The following is a 20,890-nucleotide window of genomic DNA, read 5'->3' on the forward strand; positions in this document are numbered from 1 at the left end:
AGAATGGAAATCTTTTGAGGGTCAAAACTTCTAAGATTAGGAGCTTTTTCAAGACCCTTTTTTAACGTCTGAAATTCAGACTCACAAGTATCATTCCAAATGAATTCAGAACCCTTTTTCAACAGACTCCTTAAACCTACACACTGACCGGCAAAACCTTTAACAAACTTGTTGTAATACTCTATCATACCAAAGAATTTCATCAATTCTTCTCTGGAAGAAGGAGGGGGCATCTTAACAATTGTATCCACCAAGTTGGCCTTAGGTGCAATACAATCTTTTGAAATTGTATGACCTAAATAATGAATTGATGAGACACCAAAATGACACTTGTCAATCTTGATAGTAAGGTTGGCCCTTTCAAGTCTACTAAGCACGTCAAACAGGATAGATTCATGCTCAACATCATTCTTACCAAATACAAGAATGTCATCTTGGTACACACACACTTTCTCACAACCTTTAAGCACCTACTCCATGATGCGCTGAAATACAGACGCCGCTGAAACAAGACCAAAGGGCATTCTGATGAATCTAAATGTCCCAAAGGGAGTAATAAAAGATGTAAGATTTCTTGAAGACTCTTCTAGCTCAATCTGGTGGTAAGCAGAGGCCAAATCCAATGTGCTGAATATTTTTGCATTACCCACTTTAGTTAAAAGATCTGAGATGTTAGGAAGAGGATATCTGTCACTGATAACACACTTATTTAACTGCCTCAAATCAATGCATAGACGCAAAGAACCATTGGGTTTGCGAGCAGCAACTACGGGCGCAATCCAATCAGTTCCTGTGACTTCCTCAATGATCCCTCCCAACTTTAATTTTTCCAATTCACTTATCATCTCATCCCTGAGGGAAATGGGAACAGGTCTAGGCTTGCAAGCATAGGGTTGAGAACCAGGTCTTAGTGGAATTTCAAGTTTGAAATCTTTGAGACACCCTAGTTCATCTCTAAATACTTTAGGAAATTGCATTTTGATGCGTGACAACAACTCAACATTGGAATCAACTTGGACAGAACTAACAAGTTCTTTGAGTATTATGGGATTGGGAGAACTGGGATCAAGCATTATGTGGAGATCACCCTGGTGAAACCAACTGATGATACTGTCACCTTTCTGCGAAACATAGATCTTGCCAACAGTATAACGATTTTTGTACTCAATTCGTCCTGTAAAGCATCCCAACAGAGGAATGAGTTTACCTCCATATGCTAACAGGCGAATGTCAGCTCTAGATAATTGAGTCTTGTTGGACAACTTACCCAAATAAAAATTTCTAGAAATAATTGTTATTTTTGCACCAGAGTCAAAAAGAACGTCTGTTGACTCACCTTCAATTTCAATAGTGTCAATAGGACAGTTTCTAAGATCAGCTGTGGAAGTGACTTGGACAATAACCTGTCCACACACAAAATCCTCCTCTAAACATTCATCATCAACAAATTTCACAGAAGTGAAAGGGGTTTTACTTTTGCACAAGTTGGAAAAATGACCCTTCTTCTTACATTTTGAACAAACAGCATTAAATGCTGGACCTTTCGTGTCATTAGCATAATGACCAATTTTGTCACACCTGAAACACTTAGGTACAAAGGATTTCTTTTTAGTTTTTGAAGGATTGATCAACCCTGAAGATTTTTGTGAGTCAGCTACCGTATTTTTAACAACATGAACAGAAGGTTGTTTGTCTTTATTCAAGGTATCTACGCACTTTAGGGAATGTTCAACTCTTTTGGCAAGTTGTAGGACCTCATCTAAAGATGGTTCATCTTTTAACCACAATTCATCTCGAACTTTTTTGATGTTACATACAACCATGAATTGATCTTTAATTCTTTCGTCAATGGAAGTGGCAAATTTACAAGAGGAAGATAATTTCCTTAATTGTGTGACATAACCCTCAACAGTTTCCCCTTCATTTTGTAACCTTTTAGCAAATTGATGTATTTCTAAAATCGTACTAACCTTGGGCAAATAATGATTGTCTAATTTTTTCATGCAAATTTCAAACTCATTGAGACCTCTTTCTTCTTCAGAAGTAAGTTCTGCTAAATGGTCAAACACATCCTGGCCTTCTGACCCAAGACAATGGAGTAGGAGAGATGTCTTGCGTTCAGCACTCAAACTAACCCCACAAACTTTAGCGTAACGCTCAAAAACTTTTTTCCATTTTTGCCACTTAATAGGAGGGTCCCCAGGAGATGACAGAAAGAATGGGGCTGCAGTGACATTTTGCATGGTTGCTAATTCAATGAGGGATTAGGACAATTAAAGCGTTGTGACTAAAAGATTATTACTAGGATAAGTAAAACAGCCTAGAAAAACAATCACTTTTGTCATACATATAAATTAGTAATAGAATAATAAAAAAAATATTCATTCAGTTCAGTAGAAGTGATAAACTTGCGATGAGATGTTGTCCAGGAGGCTGTTCCACAAAGTGCTTCTGAGAGATGTTGTCCAGGAGGCTGTTCCACAAAGTGCTTCTGAGAACGAGGTGCTCTGACAATATAGTAAGAATTGGCAAAGAAATAGTGTTAAACGTTAAGCACTGTGAAGCAAAACTACCCGGTATCAACACTACAAAGTGTTATTATATGTAAATAATTAGTTTAGTAGAGCGTGTTGAAATTGAGTTGTCAGGGAAACCAAAGAAACGCGATGAAAATTAAAAATGGCTGCCAATGATGTCAGACGTTACGCCCGGCAGCGCCACCTTTCAGAGTCAACATTGCGTTGAGACGCGTAGTTGTGCGAGTCCTTCGGAAGACAGAGAAGCTGCACGACCTGAAACCATGGACACCAGAAGCTGCACGTTCCAAGCGATGACAAGAAGCAAATAACGACAAGGGTGAGTGATAGCTTTCACGCGCGAACACTCACGGGCTTTGATTATTTTTAAAACAGCCGCTGCAAGCATTAGGTTTCCACGTTGATGAAGGCAAAGATTTGTTTACTTTCAAATACCGAGCTCTTTAGAGGAAAGTACCGTTTCACTTGGCATTAACACGCTCGTCGAAAATGAATCACTTTTGTTTCAAAGCTCGATAGAAGTTATAAAAGCCAAGTTAGTTTCAAAATTTAATAAAAGTCACATTAAGAGGACAGTCCCAACGCAGTGAGAGTAGAATTTTAAACAGTTGTTGCAAAGGTCAGAATGTCTTCCTTTAAAATTAAAGTCAAATCATAAGTGGTTGAAAAACCAATTAAAGCAGCGGTTTAGCACTGTAAAGAGTACAGTTTAAAGAATTACCCACTGATGTATTGATATATGTCAAAAAGACACAAAGTTCAATTAAAAGGTTATTAAATTAATACTGAAAACAGCCGCTGGTGCAATCAAAGCACAATTAATATTAACAGCCGCTGGTGCAATCATAGGCACGTAATAAAGAGAAAATGGTACCTTGAAATTGAAGAAAAGTATTTTGTTGAGATAGTTGAGTCTCCCTTTTCTTCAGCTGCCGACTACGCCAATGTAAGATCCTGGTTGTTGATAAGAATGCAGCTGACACAGGATTGAGTTGAGAAGGAGCTCAGGTTTATTGGAGATAAAAGGAGACACATCCAGATCTCATCCAAGCTCAAAGTAATAAACACCACAGCTTGTAAACATACATTCTAGTAACTGTGGTAACCACATAGAATTCATGACGTCATACAGTGTGGATCAGAGAGTGAAGGATGCTACAACTACCTAATAATGGAGCAGTTTAGAGGACATTACAGAGCTCTCTGCGCATGGGGTTTGCGAAATTAATCAGTCGAGTTATAGGTTTGACCCGGGGCGAGGTGAGATGAGGAGGTGTCTGTTAGTCTGATTCTACCCCTCATCTTTAGGGTTTGAATTGGTCCATCTCTCCCGCCATTTTTCAGGAATAAAGGATTATAATCGATTCCTCTATTTAGATGGCGGAGGGCCTGTTAGCCCGACTTTAATTCTTGTTTTTTACATACTTTTTCAGAACCAGAATCCCCACTCCACCCCCGTGATACTGGCCTTGATACCCTGACTTGAGTTGACTACAACTCTCAGAGTTGATACCGACACGTGGGGTATCATTTTTGTGGATACTACACTTCTCTTCTGCCCTTATCTGAGGTGAGTAGTGTGAACCATGGGGAGTTTATTTGGTACTGGAGGGCTCGTCATAGGTCTCATAGGACTGAAAACGTTCTGCCTCATTTAGAGATGAAGTGATCCTTTTTCTTTCTCCTGGTTTTCCTATTAACACTTGCGGTGTACCGCGTCAAAAGTCCGCTCTCGTTTGTGTTCTCCTTATTCCTCGAGGAGTCCACACGTTTTCGCTGTATCTAGCCCTACAATCTATCGGACTGACTGGAAGTGTGAGGTGGGTTTTCTTTCAGGATTCTTATTTTTGTTATCGATGCATGCTACTTAGTTGTTTTAAGTTTTCTGATTCTATGAAAATAACCTTTGGAAGTCCTGTTTCTGGCTGTGATGGGTGGACTCTGAAGGTTTTGTTTCACGCTCGGGACTTGTGCAGGGTCTATACATTTTATTGTTGTGGCATTTTCACCTCTCTGTATTTTGTCTCTTTGTTTTCCTCTGTGCCCCGGTTCCGTTTATGTCTTTGAATTGAAATTTTGGTTATTATGTGATTTTTTTGGTACTAAGCTCACTGTTCTGAATCAGACTCCCCCCCCAGACTTTTTTTCGATGAGAAATATGTTTGTAACATCAATGATGAGATGGATTTAGATAGATAAATGAAAATAAGATGAAATAGATAATCAATGGAATTTTAATCATTGCAGATTCGTGCTGTTGACCCCCTCCCTTCTTCTGTGTGCCCTAATGAAGGTGTGGCCTTTGAACTGGCCAAGCACCGAAACACGCATTGGCGCTTCAAGTTTGTCCTGATAGTTTGCCATCTAGTCTTGGTTCCACCATAAGACTATGCAGGACCCGATACATCATCAACAACTGGCAACTGAATTGGGATATGTACTGGATGTATGAAGAATGTTTAATATGTGTGATGTGGATATGATTGATTGAAGGGATGTGTGGGATTTAGGCTGTATGATGGTACTTATATTATGTTTATGTAATTATGTGGTTGTATAACTTAAAAAAGGTATATTTATATATAAGAAAATGGAATAAATATTGAATGGTTTTTCATGATTTAGATATTGTGGATGTTATGATTCTTTGTTGGTTCAAGTGAGCTTACTACCAATGACATAATTTTGGGACTTTATTTGAGCCTTTTCTATATCAGTGGGAGCAGATTTTTCTTTGGATTGAATTGCTCTTGATTCCCCTGCCTGTCTGCCCTTAATTTGTGCATTCAGGGGCCCCTTTTTTCATTAGTCCTGACAGTTAGGTATTGGTTGTTTTGAAATTGTAGTAACAGAGTTTGATTTGTTTTATCCTGGCTGCATTGGGAGAGGCAAGAGCTGTATGAGTGTTTAGTGGCGCTCCCAGATAAGACTGCAGTTGTGAGGGTTGAAGATGGGACGTTTGCCCATTGCCTGTAAATCCCAATTGATGGAGGAGATCTATTGTAGTCTAGAGTGTCTTATAAGCACTTATGCTATGTGTTGGCTTTGATGAGTCAATCATCTAGATATGGGAAGACATTAATGTGTTGCCTTCTTAGATGATCTGCTACTACTGCTATACAGTTTGTGAACACTCTGGGTGCAGTAGTAACTGCGAGAGGAGAACTTTGAACTGATAGTGATTTTCTGCTATCACAAATGTGGGATATTTTTGATGTGCTGGGTGAACAGGAATGTGGAAGTATGCGTCCTTTAAGTCTAGTGTGGATATAAAGTCGCCTTGTTGTAGAAGAAGAAGCCACTTGCTGAAGCATAACCATATGGAAGTTTTCCGATAGTATGAATAGGTTTAACGTTCTGAAATTTAACATGGGTCGTAGGGACCCATCCTTTTTGAGTATTAGGAAGTACAGTGAGTAAACTCCTGACCCCTGGTGTTGTAATGGAACTGGTTCTATATCTCCTTTTGTTATAAGAGCTTGCACTTCTTGTTTGAGGAGTTGCTGGTATTGTACCAAAAGTTTGTGAGTGTGACGTGGAATACTGGGGGGATTGCTGGTAAGCTCCAGGCAATAATGATGTTGGATAATGTTGAATTCCCATTTGTCTAATGTAATTGATTGCCAAATGGGAAACAAGTGTTGTAGCCTTCCCGACAGGTGTATGATCTGGGGGAATTGTAGGCAAGTCACTGTTTATTGGGAAATGGAGAGGAACGTCAAGGTGTGCATTTACCTATGCCTTTGAAATTGTTACCAACCAAAGACAGAAAGTTTCCTATTTTTTCGACATGCAGAGAATGGTAAAACGCGTACTACACAATACCGACAAGGGTATAGTGTGTTGTGCAACGTGGGAAAACAGAAGAACGGTTTAGAACCGGAGCACAGCAAACCGGATGTATGACGGTACGATGCGTACCGTCACAACGCATCCCTTTACACCGCGTTCCTTACAACGCAAGTCGTTACCACGACTTCCGTTGGGGGCGCGGATTTCGAATAGTATAATTTACTACTCTAACAGCAGTCCCCGTGGACACTAGGGAAGGTTTTGGGATAGTAAATTTACTATTTTTAATCCTTTAGCGCCCTCCAGCGCAAGTCGTGGTAACGACTTGCGTTGTAAGGGATGCGTTGTAAAGGCCACGCGAAGTAAAATCTGCGTGGTAAAGGATGTTTCCCCAGCAAACCACAGCCGAAACCGATGGCGGAAAGGAAACAATCTAACAATGGAGTTGATGCCCAAGAGCTGAGGAGTCACCTTACCTCATGACTGGAAAAGACTTCTTCAAAGAAAAACAAATTGCAAACATCCGGACCCAACACCACATGGCAGGAGTATGCAAAATATACATATCTACAGCATATATGCCTTAAAAAGATTGTTACAGTGACAAATGGAGTCAAATGATCTAAAGATCAGCGTTCCACTGATTTATGAGATTAACCGGACAACTGACAGAGTGACGGTCATTTATGGGTTTAATCTGCTAAGGGATAAAAAATTGTCATCATTAATGGAGTTGTGCAAGTAAAATTTATAATGGTTTTAAATTCTCTATTGCTTTTGTATTCTTTCTCTTAGGAAATTATTATTTTGCTACACAAATGCTGGGCATGATAGCGCTCTTTGCAGGGATGAATGAGACGCTTGCAGTGAGAATGGAGAGCAAACTGTGCACACGCAGGGACCGAGCTGAGGCAGGAAGAGTGACTTTGGAGCCGTAACCAGGATAGGGATTCTGAAAGGCCCTGGACCAATGGTGCTGGGAGCAGAGGGGCCTGGTCAGCAGACCTGGAAGATGCAGTCAGGGAGGCGGAGTTTCATCAAAGGAACTTGTGTTCTGGAACCCGAGGCCAGCCAGCTCGAGGTGGACTCAGATGAAAGACGTGGCTGATTGACAGGAGACATATTCATATTTAGAAAATGGAAGAAGTATGTCCCTGCCACTCTCATGTAGACTGCTGTTTATTATAAACTGATCATAATCAATTTGATACATGATGTGCACGTGGGCAACCCCTTTGCAGGAACGCTTGTGTTACGAAACAGAAATATTGCACAACAATTGTAGCAATTGGACAAGTTATTAAGTAGGGTTCACCGCGTGACCCTGCTAACTTACAACGTACCAGGAAAACTGTGTGAGACTGCTTTCCACAAACTCCTGGAAAGGCACAACATTAGGCAGCTGTTAACTTCATCCTGCAGATACTCTAACACATTTAATTACCATGAAATATTCTGCTTCAGTTTTTATTTGGTGAAAATTTCACAGCTGCTCGCTGAAATTCAGATGAACTCTCTGAGATCAACTATTTTTTTCACAACAATAAAGCCTTTCCTTAGGCAGGTCATATCACATATGGATCAACACTTATTCGTCCATAAGCACAACATTAATGAACATTTCTTGTCTTTTCATATATTTTTCCAAAAACTGTTGTCAGAATGCAGCCCAGCTGCAACTTATTGTTAACATATAGACATAGAAAACAACTTGGCAACAATTGACAGTCTGGTGAAGCAGCCACCAAGAGCAGGATCAAAACCCAAAGTGTACCCTCAAACCCTCAAACCCGCCTGCCGCACTGAAAATCAGTAGTACTTGTTGAGTTGTTGGGAGCAGAGGTCGCACAGAAGACCCTGCCTTCTCTTTTCAGATTCACAATAACAAGCATGAAAAACCGGGTGTGTCTTTTACTCAGAGAGCTGCCCACAATGGTCAATCTACTAAGGATTCTGGGACTTGAAGTCCTAATAGCTCATTGCAGTGTGAAACTGTGTTCCTGATATTTTGCAGTAGATTACATCTGACGGAGGAGATCACAGACACTTGATGAGTTACTGTGTGATTTTATCCCTTGGTGCATATGTCAGGAGTCCTCCAATAGGACATCAGGACGTTACTCCGCCTCTACATCTTTCTTGTATTAGGTTTGCTCGGGTGTTGACTTTGAAACTTTTTCCCAGTCTTGAAGCAAATAAAGCTGAGGCTGTTTCCTCTTCATCATTCTTCGGTTCATATCCTTTCTGACAGTCCAAAACCTTTTTTTTTTTACCCCATACTCCGGTTGTCCTTGAATTATTCTGGGCACTCGTCGATTCCGATGACTAAACGGAGTGTGTTTCAGTAGTGCCGCGTCAAGCACCGGACACATGCTCTTTGAGGTGGGAGCCTCATTTGTAAGGTACTGGGCCCACTCGTTTCTCCACTAAATATGGTCCTTTACATGGAGGATGAAACCTGTATTTGTACAAGAGTCCAGCTTGTTGTTTCTTGTCTGCTTGTTTGTATTTTTCTTTGGAGTTCAGTACATGTTTTCTTAAGTCTCTGTTGATTGTACAGAACCCTATTTTTCATGGCTGATGGAGCTGAAGAGGTGGCGGATTCAGCAAAGACAAGAGACATGGATGTTCCTCATCTATCGGAGTCCCACATTCTGTTCTTTGTGTCATGACAACACAATGGAATTTGGCAAGAAAATAATAACCATCACAAGTGCCATGGAGTAACTATTCAGGCAGAGTGAATGAACTGCAAATTATGATGGCCAGTGAAGATGGTCATTTGTGTTTGTGCCAAGAAGATAATGTCGCCTTCCACAAAAAGCCTGTCTGATGCCCAATGATTCTTTGTCAGCCATGGTATAACTTACTTCAACAGAATTTAGTGTTCGAGATATATAAGCAACAGGGTGCAACTGACCATGTGTCATTATCACTTCTACAGCTATATCTGAAGTGTCAGCTATGAAAGGGAGAGCTGGGTTAGGATGGGTTAACACAAGATCAAGTCAAGGCTGGCCTTAAATGGCAAAATACCTTTTCTGCTTCTGCAGACCGAAATAAAGGTGCTCTAAGAATGCTTGTAATTGGTGCAATGACGTAAGACATGGTCAATAAATCATCTGTAGATGTCGGTGAATCCCAAAAAACAGTTATTAGGTCTGGCCAATGTGCACCTTTCCAGCATCATTTTAATGCCAGATGGTGTCAGAATCCCCTCAAGGAACTCTACTTCGGTCACATGGAAACCACACTTTATGAGCTTGTAAAACACATGTTTTTTGTAAGGGAGACAAAACTGCTAATAGGTGTTAATGCAATTACGTGCATCAGATGAATAAATTATAATATAATCAATTTAGACAATGTTAAAGTGTCCACAGAAGTCAATTAATAACATAATTAAAACAATAATCGAAAACCTCCAGGGCATTACATAATGAAAACAGCAATACGCGGTATTCAAACAAACTTAACACATTTAAACTCTGCAGTACATTGGTCTCCCCATCTCTCCTGACCAGTGAATATATCCCACTTATATCAAGTTTAGTACAAATATTAGTGTTGTTAATCTGATCTCGCATATAACGAATCAAAGGCAGGAGTTTAATGCACATTATTCTATGTGCATTAAAAGCCCCATCGCACAATTAGAATCTCCAAGTGACAAAGAGTTTTTATTACTAAACATACGATGCTAGGAGGACCTTTTGTTACAAGGAACCAAGAGACCCTTCATAACAGAGAATGTCCACTGCCTATATACATAACTGGTAGCACAGCAGGCTGGTCAAAAAAAATATTGCTTAGAACACAGTATTCTCGTCCTGTAGTGGCTTGAGATGTATGTGAGTGTTAAAAGAAAGAAGGAAAGGTAAGCACACAGAGAGGAAGGTTCGCTTATCAGATATCCGGGGCCTTCCTGCCTTGTTCAGGGCTCTCTCTCAACCAACACGTGGCAGCTGTTGTCCCTTGCAGGACACTTGAGTCCTGGAAAACAAAGTCCACAGCACAAAGGTGCAGGAGATCCAGTGGGCCTAATAAACTCAGTGACCAAGTATTGATTTAAGTAGGCTGGAGGTGTTCGTGGCCAGTGTCAGTAAATGCATAGACCCGATCGTTTGGAATAACACTTCTAAGACTGGGTCTACCTGACGGTCAGGCTGTTGGTGGACCGGAAACAGCTCTTCCATTTCTTCATCAAATATATCTGAAAGCTGTGCATAGATACAAGGTCTTTGAGTGGACACAGCATGACTGCACCAAAGCATACAACAGAGGGTTTACAGAAAGGTCTAGATGAAAAGAAATTGTTCTAGACTGCCAATCTATACCAGGGCTGTTGTTCTAGACTGCCAATCTACAACGGGTTGTTGTTCTAGAGTGCCAATCTATACTAAGGTTGTTGTTCTAGACTGCCAATCTATACTAAGGTTGTTGTTCTAGACTGCCAATCTATGCTAGGATTGTTGTTCTAGACTGCCAATCTATGCTAGGATTGTTGTTCTAGACTGCCAATCTAAGCTAGGATTGTTGTTCTAGATTTGCAATTTACAATGGGTTGTTGTTCTGGACTGCCAATCTATACTAGGGTTGTGAGTGATTAGCAGTAGAATTCATAAAATAACCCCACACTGAGGGGAAGCAGTGACATTGAAGCGGGTGCACAGATTGTGTTTTTCACCTTAAGCCTTGTACTAAAGGTTCTCTGTGACAGTATGTGCAGACTTCGATCCTGAAGGTAATTCCATACCATCAACAGCATTTATTGGTAAAGAAGTTTCTTCGGTCACTGCTGGTATGGACGGATACTTCAATGTCTGTAAATCAAAAAAATGACCAGTAGCCCCTGAATCTGTCATACTACAAATCAGGACATGGGACTGAAGCATCGAGAGATAAACGTGTCTCGATGTCCTGTGCTCTACCTGGACAAAGAGAAGGGACTTCCCAGAGGGGGCACGTCATCCTGCAGCAAGGTGCTTAGATTTCCTATGACGACTGTCTTTCTTTCACTTCCAATGATTTCACCTTTTGGGTTAACAGACACTCTTTTACAAACTATTGTTTCCGACCACAATGTAGGCACTGAGTATTTCAACTAGTTGCATATTCTTCTTTAGAAAAAGTAACTTGAAAGCTTCAGATTTCGATGGGTTAAAGCTGCTCTCTCTTACAAGCGAGATCTCTTTCTCTGTACCCTGAATTCCTCTAAAACTTTCTTCAGTCACCTTTTCTCTTATGAGGCCTATGGCCTAACCATAAAATGAGATTTAAAAGATTTGTGAATTTGGTTAGCTATGGCATAATCTGGAAGACATCTTTCAGTACTTCCTCAAGACCCTGATAAAATAAAATATCTGCCCTCTATTCTTCCAGTCACACGGTCTCTCCCTCCAGCCAACTGAGTTAGGTGAGATATGTTGTACAGTCTTGATTTCCTTGTTATAAGCCTAGCGGTACACTGTTGGCTGACAACATGGTTGATCATTGATCCACAGTCTTCTCAAATTCAGATCTAGAGTTATTCCAGTCCACAAGAGGGGTTTATCCTCTCTCACTAACAGCACTGTCCATAAAGCAGTGTCTCCTCCCAAACAAGAGATCACACCTGCTGCCCCAGACTGGGAAACTCACAGGTTGCAACTGCACCTAGGTTAAGCAGGTGTGGGCTTTTGTGTCTCCAATAAATCTCTTCAGAGCAGACAGCTGGACTTCCTGAGGCACTAATACAGATTTATCAAGAGCCACAACTGGAGGTTGTACAGGGGGACTTGGGAAACCTGCATCTCTGTACCAGAGAAATGAGAGATTCATGATTGGACTGAGTTCCTGTGTTGCATTTGAGTGACCCTCTTAGCAAAAGCTGCTGCCGCTACCAAGCCACAGCAAGGTCTTGTTAAACCATGGTAAGAGCTTCACCACATCCTCTCAAGAGTTTTGTGCCACTCATGAGGGTTCAATACGTAGGGTTGTTATTGATCAGGACAAGTCGCAGTCCTCAGGAGTGGGAGATGCTCAACAGAGCCCACCTCCAGGCACCTCAGACTGCAGCAGTAGAGTAGCAACAGAGCCAGGAAAGGGGCGGGGAGGGTTAGGAAAGGAACAGCAGGGAGAGAGTGCTACGGGAAAAGAAAGGAATCTCCTGAGAGTTTGAAATATGTTTCTGGACTATACAGCCATTTCTGATATTTAAGGAATTGACTTAAATAAATGAAAGCTCCAAACTACCTGCTTGTAGAACAGTGGAGCATGAGTGGAGCATGCAACCTGCTGTGGTACATAGAAAAAAATGTGTGACTTTGAATATTTATCCAACAACTGAACAAGCTAATATGCATTTGTCACTATGAGCCCCCGCTAAGTAACAACATTCCAGCAAAACTGTGCATTACAGGATCTACAGTATAAAACCTAGAGTTATTTTGGTATAAGGGGCAATCGTTTCAAAATATAGAATAACAGTGAATTATCAGGTCAACAGGACAAAATACAGAGTTGCAGTGATTGAGGTGAACAGGAAAAAAGATTGTTATAGTGAAAATAGATCTATCTTGTTTGCATTACTTGGTGTTGTACAAAATTTCCTTTTGAGTGACGTTCTTGGCATAGACTGTGCAGTGATAAGGCACTCTTTAGTGTGTATTTTTTGCTGCCATTCAAGGTGTGCCTTTCGAGTAAAGCTCTTCTCGCAGTCAGCGCAGTGATACGGCCTCTCTTCTGTGTGTAATCTTTGGTGATAAAAAAAGAGCCTTTGAGTAAATCTCTACTTACATTTCGCACAATGATAAAGCCGCTCTTCTGTGTGTGTTTTTTGATGCAGTAGAAGAGCTGACTTTCGAGGAAAGCTCTTTTCACACTCAGTGCAGCAGTAAGGCTTCTCTCCTGAGTGTACACTTTGATGTCGTACGAGGCTTCCCTTATCATAGAAGCACTTGGAACACACAGTGCAGTGATGAGGTCGCTCTCCTGTGTGTATGCTTTGATGCCGTGCAAGGGATCCCTTATGTGAAAAGCACTTGGAACACACAGCGCAGCTATAAGGCTTCTCTCCGGTGTGTATTTTTTGGTGCTGTAGGAGACTTGAATTTTGATTGAAGCTCTTCTCACACACAGTGCAGTGATAAGGCCTCTCTCCTGTGTGTACAATTTGATGCCGTACAAGGGTTCCCTTATGAGTAAAGCACTTGGAACACACAGTGCAGCTATAAGGCTTTTCTCCTGTGTGTATGCGTTGATGCTGATGAAGAAATCTCTTTTGATTGAAGCTCTTTTCACACACAGTGCACTGATAAGGCCTCTCTCCAATGTGTGTTCTTAGATGCTGTAAAAAATGTGCTTTTTGAGTAAAACACTTTTTACACTTTTTGCAGGGATATGGCCTGAGGCTTGCATGTAATTCATGTGTTTTTTTGTGACTCACAAGAAGTGCCTTATTGATAAATCTTTTTTCACACACTTTGCAAGCAAAGAGTCTTTCCCTCATTTGCATTCTGCAACATTTTCCTAAGTAGATCTTTTCAGTAAAATTCATCTCGCCTCCGGACTCTCCAAGGCTCTCAGTCCCATTCAGACTTTCTAGATGTGATTGTTTTGCTGCAGAATAGAAAGAAAACAGATAATTACACGTGGAAAGTATTTCATGAAAAACAGCATTGTTAAAATAAGGAAAGGTGGAGAGTTTTTTTAAATTCTAAGAAGAAGTGTCACACTTTCCTTCGAGACACAAATATTGGCTAGTCCTCCCTAACAGAGTACGGTTATTTAGTCCTGCAGGAGGAGCTGGCAAATCAAGTGATTCACAAGAACCACTCACCTTAGGTTTAAGTTAACCAATAAGTAAAATCTCTAAGATCCAATGACATAAAAACATCATCAGTACGAAGCGGAACATTCTAAAAACAAGCTGAAGTCTACTCCAACTCAGTCATGTACAATGTTATTGGGCTTTCCCAAAATAAGGGGGCTTTAACCCTGTGACAATAGTAACGTTTGTCAACTGACAGAAACGACCATAGCGAATGACTTAGGAAATTACGGGGCCATATGAATTTTAATACAAACAACTGCATATACTTTATTCAATGTCTGTGTAAAAGGTTCTATGTAGGTGTGACCACAAGATCGGTAGTGATAAGGATTAATGAACTTCACAGCACACTTAGATACCAACGAAAAGCAACAATAATTACCAATCATTACATTTCTAAACAGCATACTCTAAATGGCATTAAGAGGAGTGTTTTATAGAAATTACAGGATTGACCCACAATACATTACATACTAAAGCTGCGAGAACAACATTGAGTTTCCAAGGTTCACACTGACATCCATGCTGTTATCCATGATATAACTTGGATGTCACTCATGAGAAATTGATCCTCTAAACAAAAATGTACATTGTGGGCTGGATAGTTGTTCATATAAACTGTGTTTGCATCTTCAGCTCACCCAGATGCACTCTCAAACTTAATATCTGGAGGGGGAGCCATGTTATTCTCTTGGCCTTATGTAAAGACGTTTTAATTAGCCCCCTATGCTACAACAATTAATATCAAGGAGCTTGAACTACAGGCTTGTGTCATTGACTGTTTAGGTGAATGAGCGTGTTTTAGTATCTGTATGAGTAAGTATGTGTATCTGTATGGGTAAGCGGCTGTGTGACTGACCACATGTGTGAGTGACTAGGTATGTGAGTAGCTCTATGGGTGACTGACTCAGTGTGAGAGTGGCTGTAAGGGTGTATAAGTAGATATGTTAATGGCTGTATTAGTGAGTGAGAGGGTGGGTGTATGAGTGGCTGTATGCGTCTGAGTGGATGTGTCTGTAGATCTATGAATCAGTGAGTGTGTGTGTGAGTGTAAGTACCGGTATAGGTCTGTGAATGGCTGTGTGGGATTGAGTGTAGGAAAGGTTCGATAGGGGTATGAGTGGGTCCGTCAGTGATTCTGTAGATGATATCTTCAGTGATGTCATCAGTGAAGTAAATTGAAAAGTTATAGTTATCTCAGCTATAACTATAACTGCTCAATTTCATTGGTTTTGTACGAGTGAAACCTGAACCTTACTATAACGTTCCTATAACTTTTGTTTTCTCAGTGATTTTTAAAGTTTTTTAAATTCCATTTCCTAACTAGAACGTCCCTGTTTTTTTTCAGTGAATTTTTTAGGGATTTTAAGTGCTAATTCCCAACTATAAGGTGCCTGTAACGTTTGTGTTTTACAGTGAATTTTTATGTTTTTTAACTAGCAATCATGTTGGGGAAAGGGGGCGGGACCTTCAACCAATTCTCATTAATCCTGTTGTCTGGGACTTACTGGAGGTATGAGATGAGGCCCCTGGCTTCGAAGAACCCTTAGCATCCAAGAGGACTTCATATCCCAACCAGCAGTGCACCAGAAGGCGCGTTTGCAGAGTTATGGAGAAAGGGGGTGTTGGCTCTGACAACCTCTCAGCAATCCCGCTCTGTGAGACTCTCTGGAGGTAACAGGAGGGGTAGGTGGCCCCCAAGGACCCTCAGCAGCCAAAGTACTTCATCCTCCAAGCAGCAGTGCACCAGGAGGTGCTTTTAGAGAGTGGTGGAGAAGGGGTGTATGGCCTTGTAAGTACTCTCAGCAATCCAGATGTTTGGGACTTACCGGAAGTAACAGGAGGGCTTTTTGGCCCCCAAGAACCCCCAGCATTCAAGGGGACTTAATCTCCCAACCAGCAGTGCGCAAGAAGGTGCGTTTGAAGAATGGTGGAGAAAGGGACATGGCCTCCGAAGACCTCTCATCAATCTCGCTCTGTGGGACTTAATGGAGGTAACATGAGGGCTTGTTGGCCTCCAAGGACCCTCGGCATTCAAGGGGACTTCATCCTCTAGCTAATAATTCCTAATAATGCCTACCCTGCCCCTTCTCCATTTTTGTAAAATGGCTCTGGCTTGCGGAAAGTGGAGTTTTCAACTGCTTCCCTGCACGCAGATGAAAGAGATGAAAATATTGCTCCCCATGCAGAGAGCTGCTCATTCAAGCATCTCCCTGTTTGCGGTAGCAATGCTGGCTCTTGGAGGAGTCGGGAGTCTGGAGTCGGCTGGGACCGTGGAGGCCTTGAGGATCACCCACAGTCTCAAGGGAAGAGGGGAAAGAAGACATACATTTGCAATGCAATAGGTATCACATTTACGCAAGTTTAAGCTATTGGCATTGTAAATGACAATGCCTTATATTTATGATTCAAAAAAATAAATAAAAGGTATTGTCATTTGCAATGTCAATCGATCAAACTCGCATACATGCAAGACCGATTGGATTGCAAATGCTTGTTTAGTCAAGTTGTACAGGAACACAGCTGCAATGCATAATGCCTGAAGGGAAAAATAAATAAAAGTACTATGACGCAGACAGTGCTGGGTGCGACATAATGCTTTTCTTTATTCGCTGGCTGGGAGTGAGTGCAGATCCTGAGGTAAGGTGGAGAGAGGGCCTGTGGGGGGGGGGAGGGGAAACAGGTACAAAAAGTTTTTCAAAAAAGTGCTGTGATGTGGCTTGGACAAGCCGCATCATACTTCCTTTTTATTTTATATTGCAGGCAGGAATGGAGGGCAGCGATGGGGCAAGATGGAGGGAGAGCGTTTGGAGGAGCAACACCGACAAAATGAACAAGCATTTGCAATGCAATAGGTCTTGCAGTTGTTAGAGTTTGAGCCATTGGCATTGTAATTGCCAATGCCTTTTATTTACGTTTTATAAACTAACACATAAATAAAAGGCATTGCCATTTACAATGGCAATGGCTCCAACTCTAACAACTGCGAGACCTATTGCATTGCAAATTAACTGCGACAGCTGCATTTTCAGACGGGTATCACTACACCGTGGCGACAACGTGGGTGGTTTGGTTATAGGTATATAGCAACTGCAATGTAACCATAATAAGAAGCATACTACCACCAGGAGTCACGGATGTGGTATTCTCACACTGAATCGGGCCACAGCGCCCAGACATGCTCAAGATTAAGCACCTTTTTACTCCAATTGTAGTGGACTATGCCTTAGTTGTACATAGGCATCCCTGGACTGAGCATATTGTTTAATATAAATATTGAAAAGGCAAATGTGCCCTTGCTGGTATTTAAAATAAGGCACAACATTTTGCCCAAGATCAGTTTTGCTCCCACAGCCAACCAAAGATTTGAACCCTGGGTGTAGGAAGGTGGCTACCTGACTATGGTTACCCCAGATGTTTTGCCTGTGTTTAGCTGGTTTTCGACTTAGTTGGCCTGGTTCCCTGCTAATCAGGGCCCCAGGCTATCTGCTCTTTCTGTAAAATGGATTCCATGTACCCTAGGTGCATAACTAAATTGGCTTGGGTCACCTTATCAGCCCCTGTATAATGCACTATAGGTGCCCATGGCATAGGTGCCACCCAAGGCCTACCAGGGGCTACAGCATATCTTTTGCCACCCCTGGCTGGCTATCCAAAATTGACACAACTGGCTGATCACTCAGCTGGGGCAAGTGGGTGTAATCACCCCTTGCTTAGATATAGTATACCTATATCTAAACCTAGATCTGGACACATATAAACCTGTGAGTCACTCCTATGGAAGGCCTTATCAATCCTGGAGGCAGAGTGCGTGGTTTAATGTGAGATGGAGCTCTGGCATGAGCTGAGCCTGTCTGCAGCTGTCGGGAACAACTCCCTAAGCTGATCCGGGATAATGCCATAGCATATACTATTAAGTGCCTTATAATCCTCGCGGTTATATAGCAACTTTGGTTTGGCTTTATCAAAACATGTCATGTAAGGTGTCATACGAATTGGAATACTACCCCCTCGCCAGTTCTGGCGACGGGGGTAGCATTCCACCCTTCTAGAGGGAGAAGACATGTTACTTTGCTGAAACGCGGTTGATTTTAAAAGAGCCTCAGATCCACAAAATGGATGCCTCTGCCACAGACACGGGTCTGGCCTCCTGCTGCTGACCGAAACTCAGCAAATGGTGGCCTGGACAAAGGGTTTCCTGTCGCAGGGCGGTTTTACACCACCCCAGACAGGAGATAGTGGATTGTAGCAGGGTGGTTTCAAAGAAACCAGACACTGCCTGGGGAGCACAAGGCTGCCCCTTGCATAATCCGGCCAAACCGGTTCTGGGGCACACCAACCCCAGTCCCAGCGCGGCCTGGATCAAAGGAAAGGGGTGTATCCAACCCCTTCCTGGGTCCCACCCATAGGAGGGGACCTAGCAGGATGTCCAGCCCACCAGATTCGAATAAGAGTGGGAGCAGTGCCAATGCAACTCAGATTATCCTGAAGAAACATAAGAAACGAAACTCTGGACCCTTCGACATCCTACTCAACGAAGAAGACTGAAGAATCTCCCTTGTGGTCAAGGAGTGACCACCCTGTGCAAACAGGTACCATCCAGCACCTCGACCCTTGCTTTGTTGCAGTTCCCGCCGGAACTCGAGCAACAGAGATCGACGAGATCAAGCTTGCCTGCCTTCCTCCAGCCCGATCCACAGTCCCTGCAGAGCTGAGACCCGTGGAGGCGACCGGAAGCGGGGGGCACTCCATCTTGAAAAGGCCACGAGACGCTGACCCTGCAGCCCACGAGTGACCCTCGAAGCTGTACACCAGAGTTTGAGAAGCCCCAACCCTGAGCTTCACTTGCACCAAAGCTACCCCCTCCACACTCGACGAGTGCTGCGTGGGGCCCTTCTGCTTGTGTTGTCTCGACGCGTTGGCCCAGTCACTTGCCAGCTGGCTTGTGGCCCCTGTGCCGACGAAAACCTTAAACCGACTTGCTTTTCTGGTTGCTCCAGATTTGCACCAGCTCCTGTGAAAAGGAGCCCCCGCTCTGACCCTCCTGGTCTGAGTGAGAAGCAATCTCCTGGTTCCGCGTGGATTGCTTTTGCCAAGTGCTGTTTGCTCCAATCCCGAAGCCGACGGTGCTGACGGCGAGAGCCTGCGTGGGACAGATCGTGACCTGCTCCTGGACGTCGCAGATGCCCCAGAGCCCACGTGACAGCGGAGAGAAGCTCCTCGACAACCATCTGATTGCGCCCGACATTGCCTGGTTCCGTCCTGGTTCCACCCTGGTCACTGCTGAGTGACCCAGACTCTGTCCCCTCTGCTTTCAGATTCATCTCGACTTCGATCCACCCTTGGATCACACCGGACACTTCTGCTTCCCATCGCCTGCAGCATCTTCAGCTCCAAGCACCAAAAGCCTGCGTGTCAAAACCCGACGCCACTTCGACCCTGTGCACCCACTTCCTGTGGGTGAGGTAACATTGCAACACCGATGTGCCCACGTTGGTACACACCTCTAGGGTGTGTGTCTTAAGTTTTGTTCCTCTAGGTTCAGTGGAAGTATCTTTAAATTAACTTTGTGTAACTTTTACGCACCATTGACTTTGCATTGGTGCAAGCCGCACTTTACGTGCTGCACCCGAATCCCGCGGGCTTCTCCCGACTTCAGCATTGCTAGTCCTGACTGCTCCCAGCGATTTTCTAGGCCCTATGCCTAACCACTGTTCGATTGGTATCTCTTATACCACTTTTTTAATATATGGTTTGAGTGGCCACCCGCCCTCATCCATAATTGTGCAACTTTATATGTTATACTGTGCTTTTGATTTAACGCTTGTGCCCCTTTGCTCATAAAGAGTACTGGGGATTAATTTAGAAATAAACACATATATTTCTATAATATATACATGTGTAGTGTCCTTTCATTTGGTATTACAGGATTGTATGTGGTAAAACAGCTCGCTTAACACGACCTCTTAAGTTAAGCCTTTAAGGCTGCTTAGTCCATGCTACCCCTAGGATAGCTTGTCTAACAAGGTTGACTTACAACCAGACACCATAAGGGATTGTTTGGACTGATACAAGGTGGTTCAAGAATTGGAAACACCACATATCAGGCCAACTTCTCACATTGGTGGCAGCGGTGGGATTTGAGCTTGCTGTTGTTTTACCATTGCAATCTTTTTATCAAATTGAAAGATCACATCAAGTACACCTTAGGTACATATAAATCAAAAGCTTAGCATATTAAGTTCTACTGAACTTAGTAGTTGTAGATTAAAGGGATTAGCACACCCTGACTACAACTCACTAGCAAGGTACAGTAGGAAAACACTTAGTGTAGGTAAGTGCACCACTTACACCTCACTAGTAGTCATGTCTGATGCAGGTGGAGCCTCAGGCTCTGCTCCTGTATCAGTTGACCCTACCAAGGCAACTTCCAGATATGACAACCTTAGCCACAAAGACTTGTGGGCCTTGTGCACTGCAAGAGGTCTAAAGAAGGGCAGAGGCCCTACCATTCCTTCCCTGATAGCCATCCTGGAAAAGGATGACTTAAATAAGGCGAGTCAGGCTCCCTTAGATTTTGGAGATGGAGTGAACCCCCTTGAGCATGAGATAACTCCAGAAGAGGAAGAAGGAGAGGAGGAAGAGGAGGAAGAAGGCTCAGAGGTAGATGAGCCTGCTCAGAGTCAGAGGGGTAACAAGGTTCCAGTGGGGAGGCTTAGCCAAGCCAACTTGGACCTACTAGGGAATG

The 20,890-nt window shown here is 42.7% G+C and overlaps 1 protein-coding gene across 1 annotated transcript in view; it reads right to left on the reverse strand.

Annotated features, from left to right (window-relative positions):
• Positions 1 to 2,385: 2,385 nt before the first annotated feature.
• The window catches only part of LOC147665729 (uncharacterized), a 44,494-nt gene continuing 25,989 nt past the window's right edge, over positions 2,386 to 20,890 (reverse strand). Inside the window, 2 exon segments of the mRNA XM_086949559.1 lie at positions 2,386 to 2,507; positions 12,900 to 13,928. Of these exon segments, the coding sequence (XP_086805685.1) occupies positions 2,386 to 2,507; positions 12,900 to 13,928 (1,151 nt within the window).

This window comes from Lissotriton vulgaris, unplaced genomic scaffold (genome assembly GCF_964263255.1).
Source record: "Lissotriton vulgaris unplaced genomic scaffold, aLisVul1.2 SCAFFOLD_5853, whole genome shotgun sequence".
NCBI lineage: Eukaryota > Metazoa > Chordata > Amphibia > Caudata > Salamandridae > Lissotriton > Lissotriton vulgaris.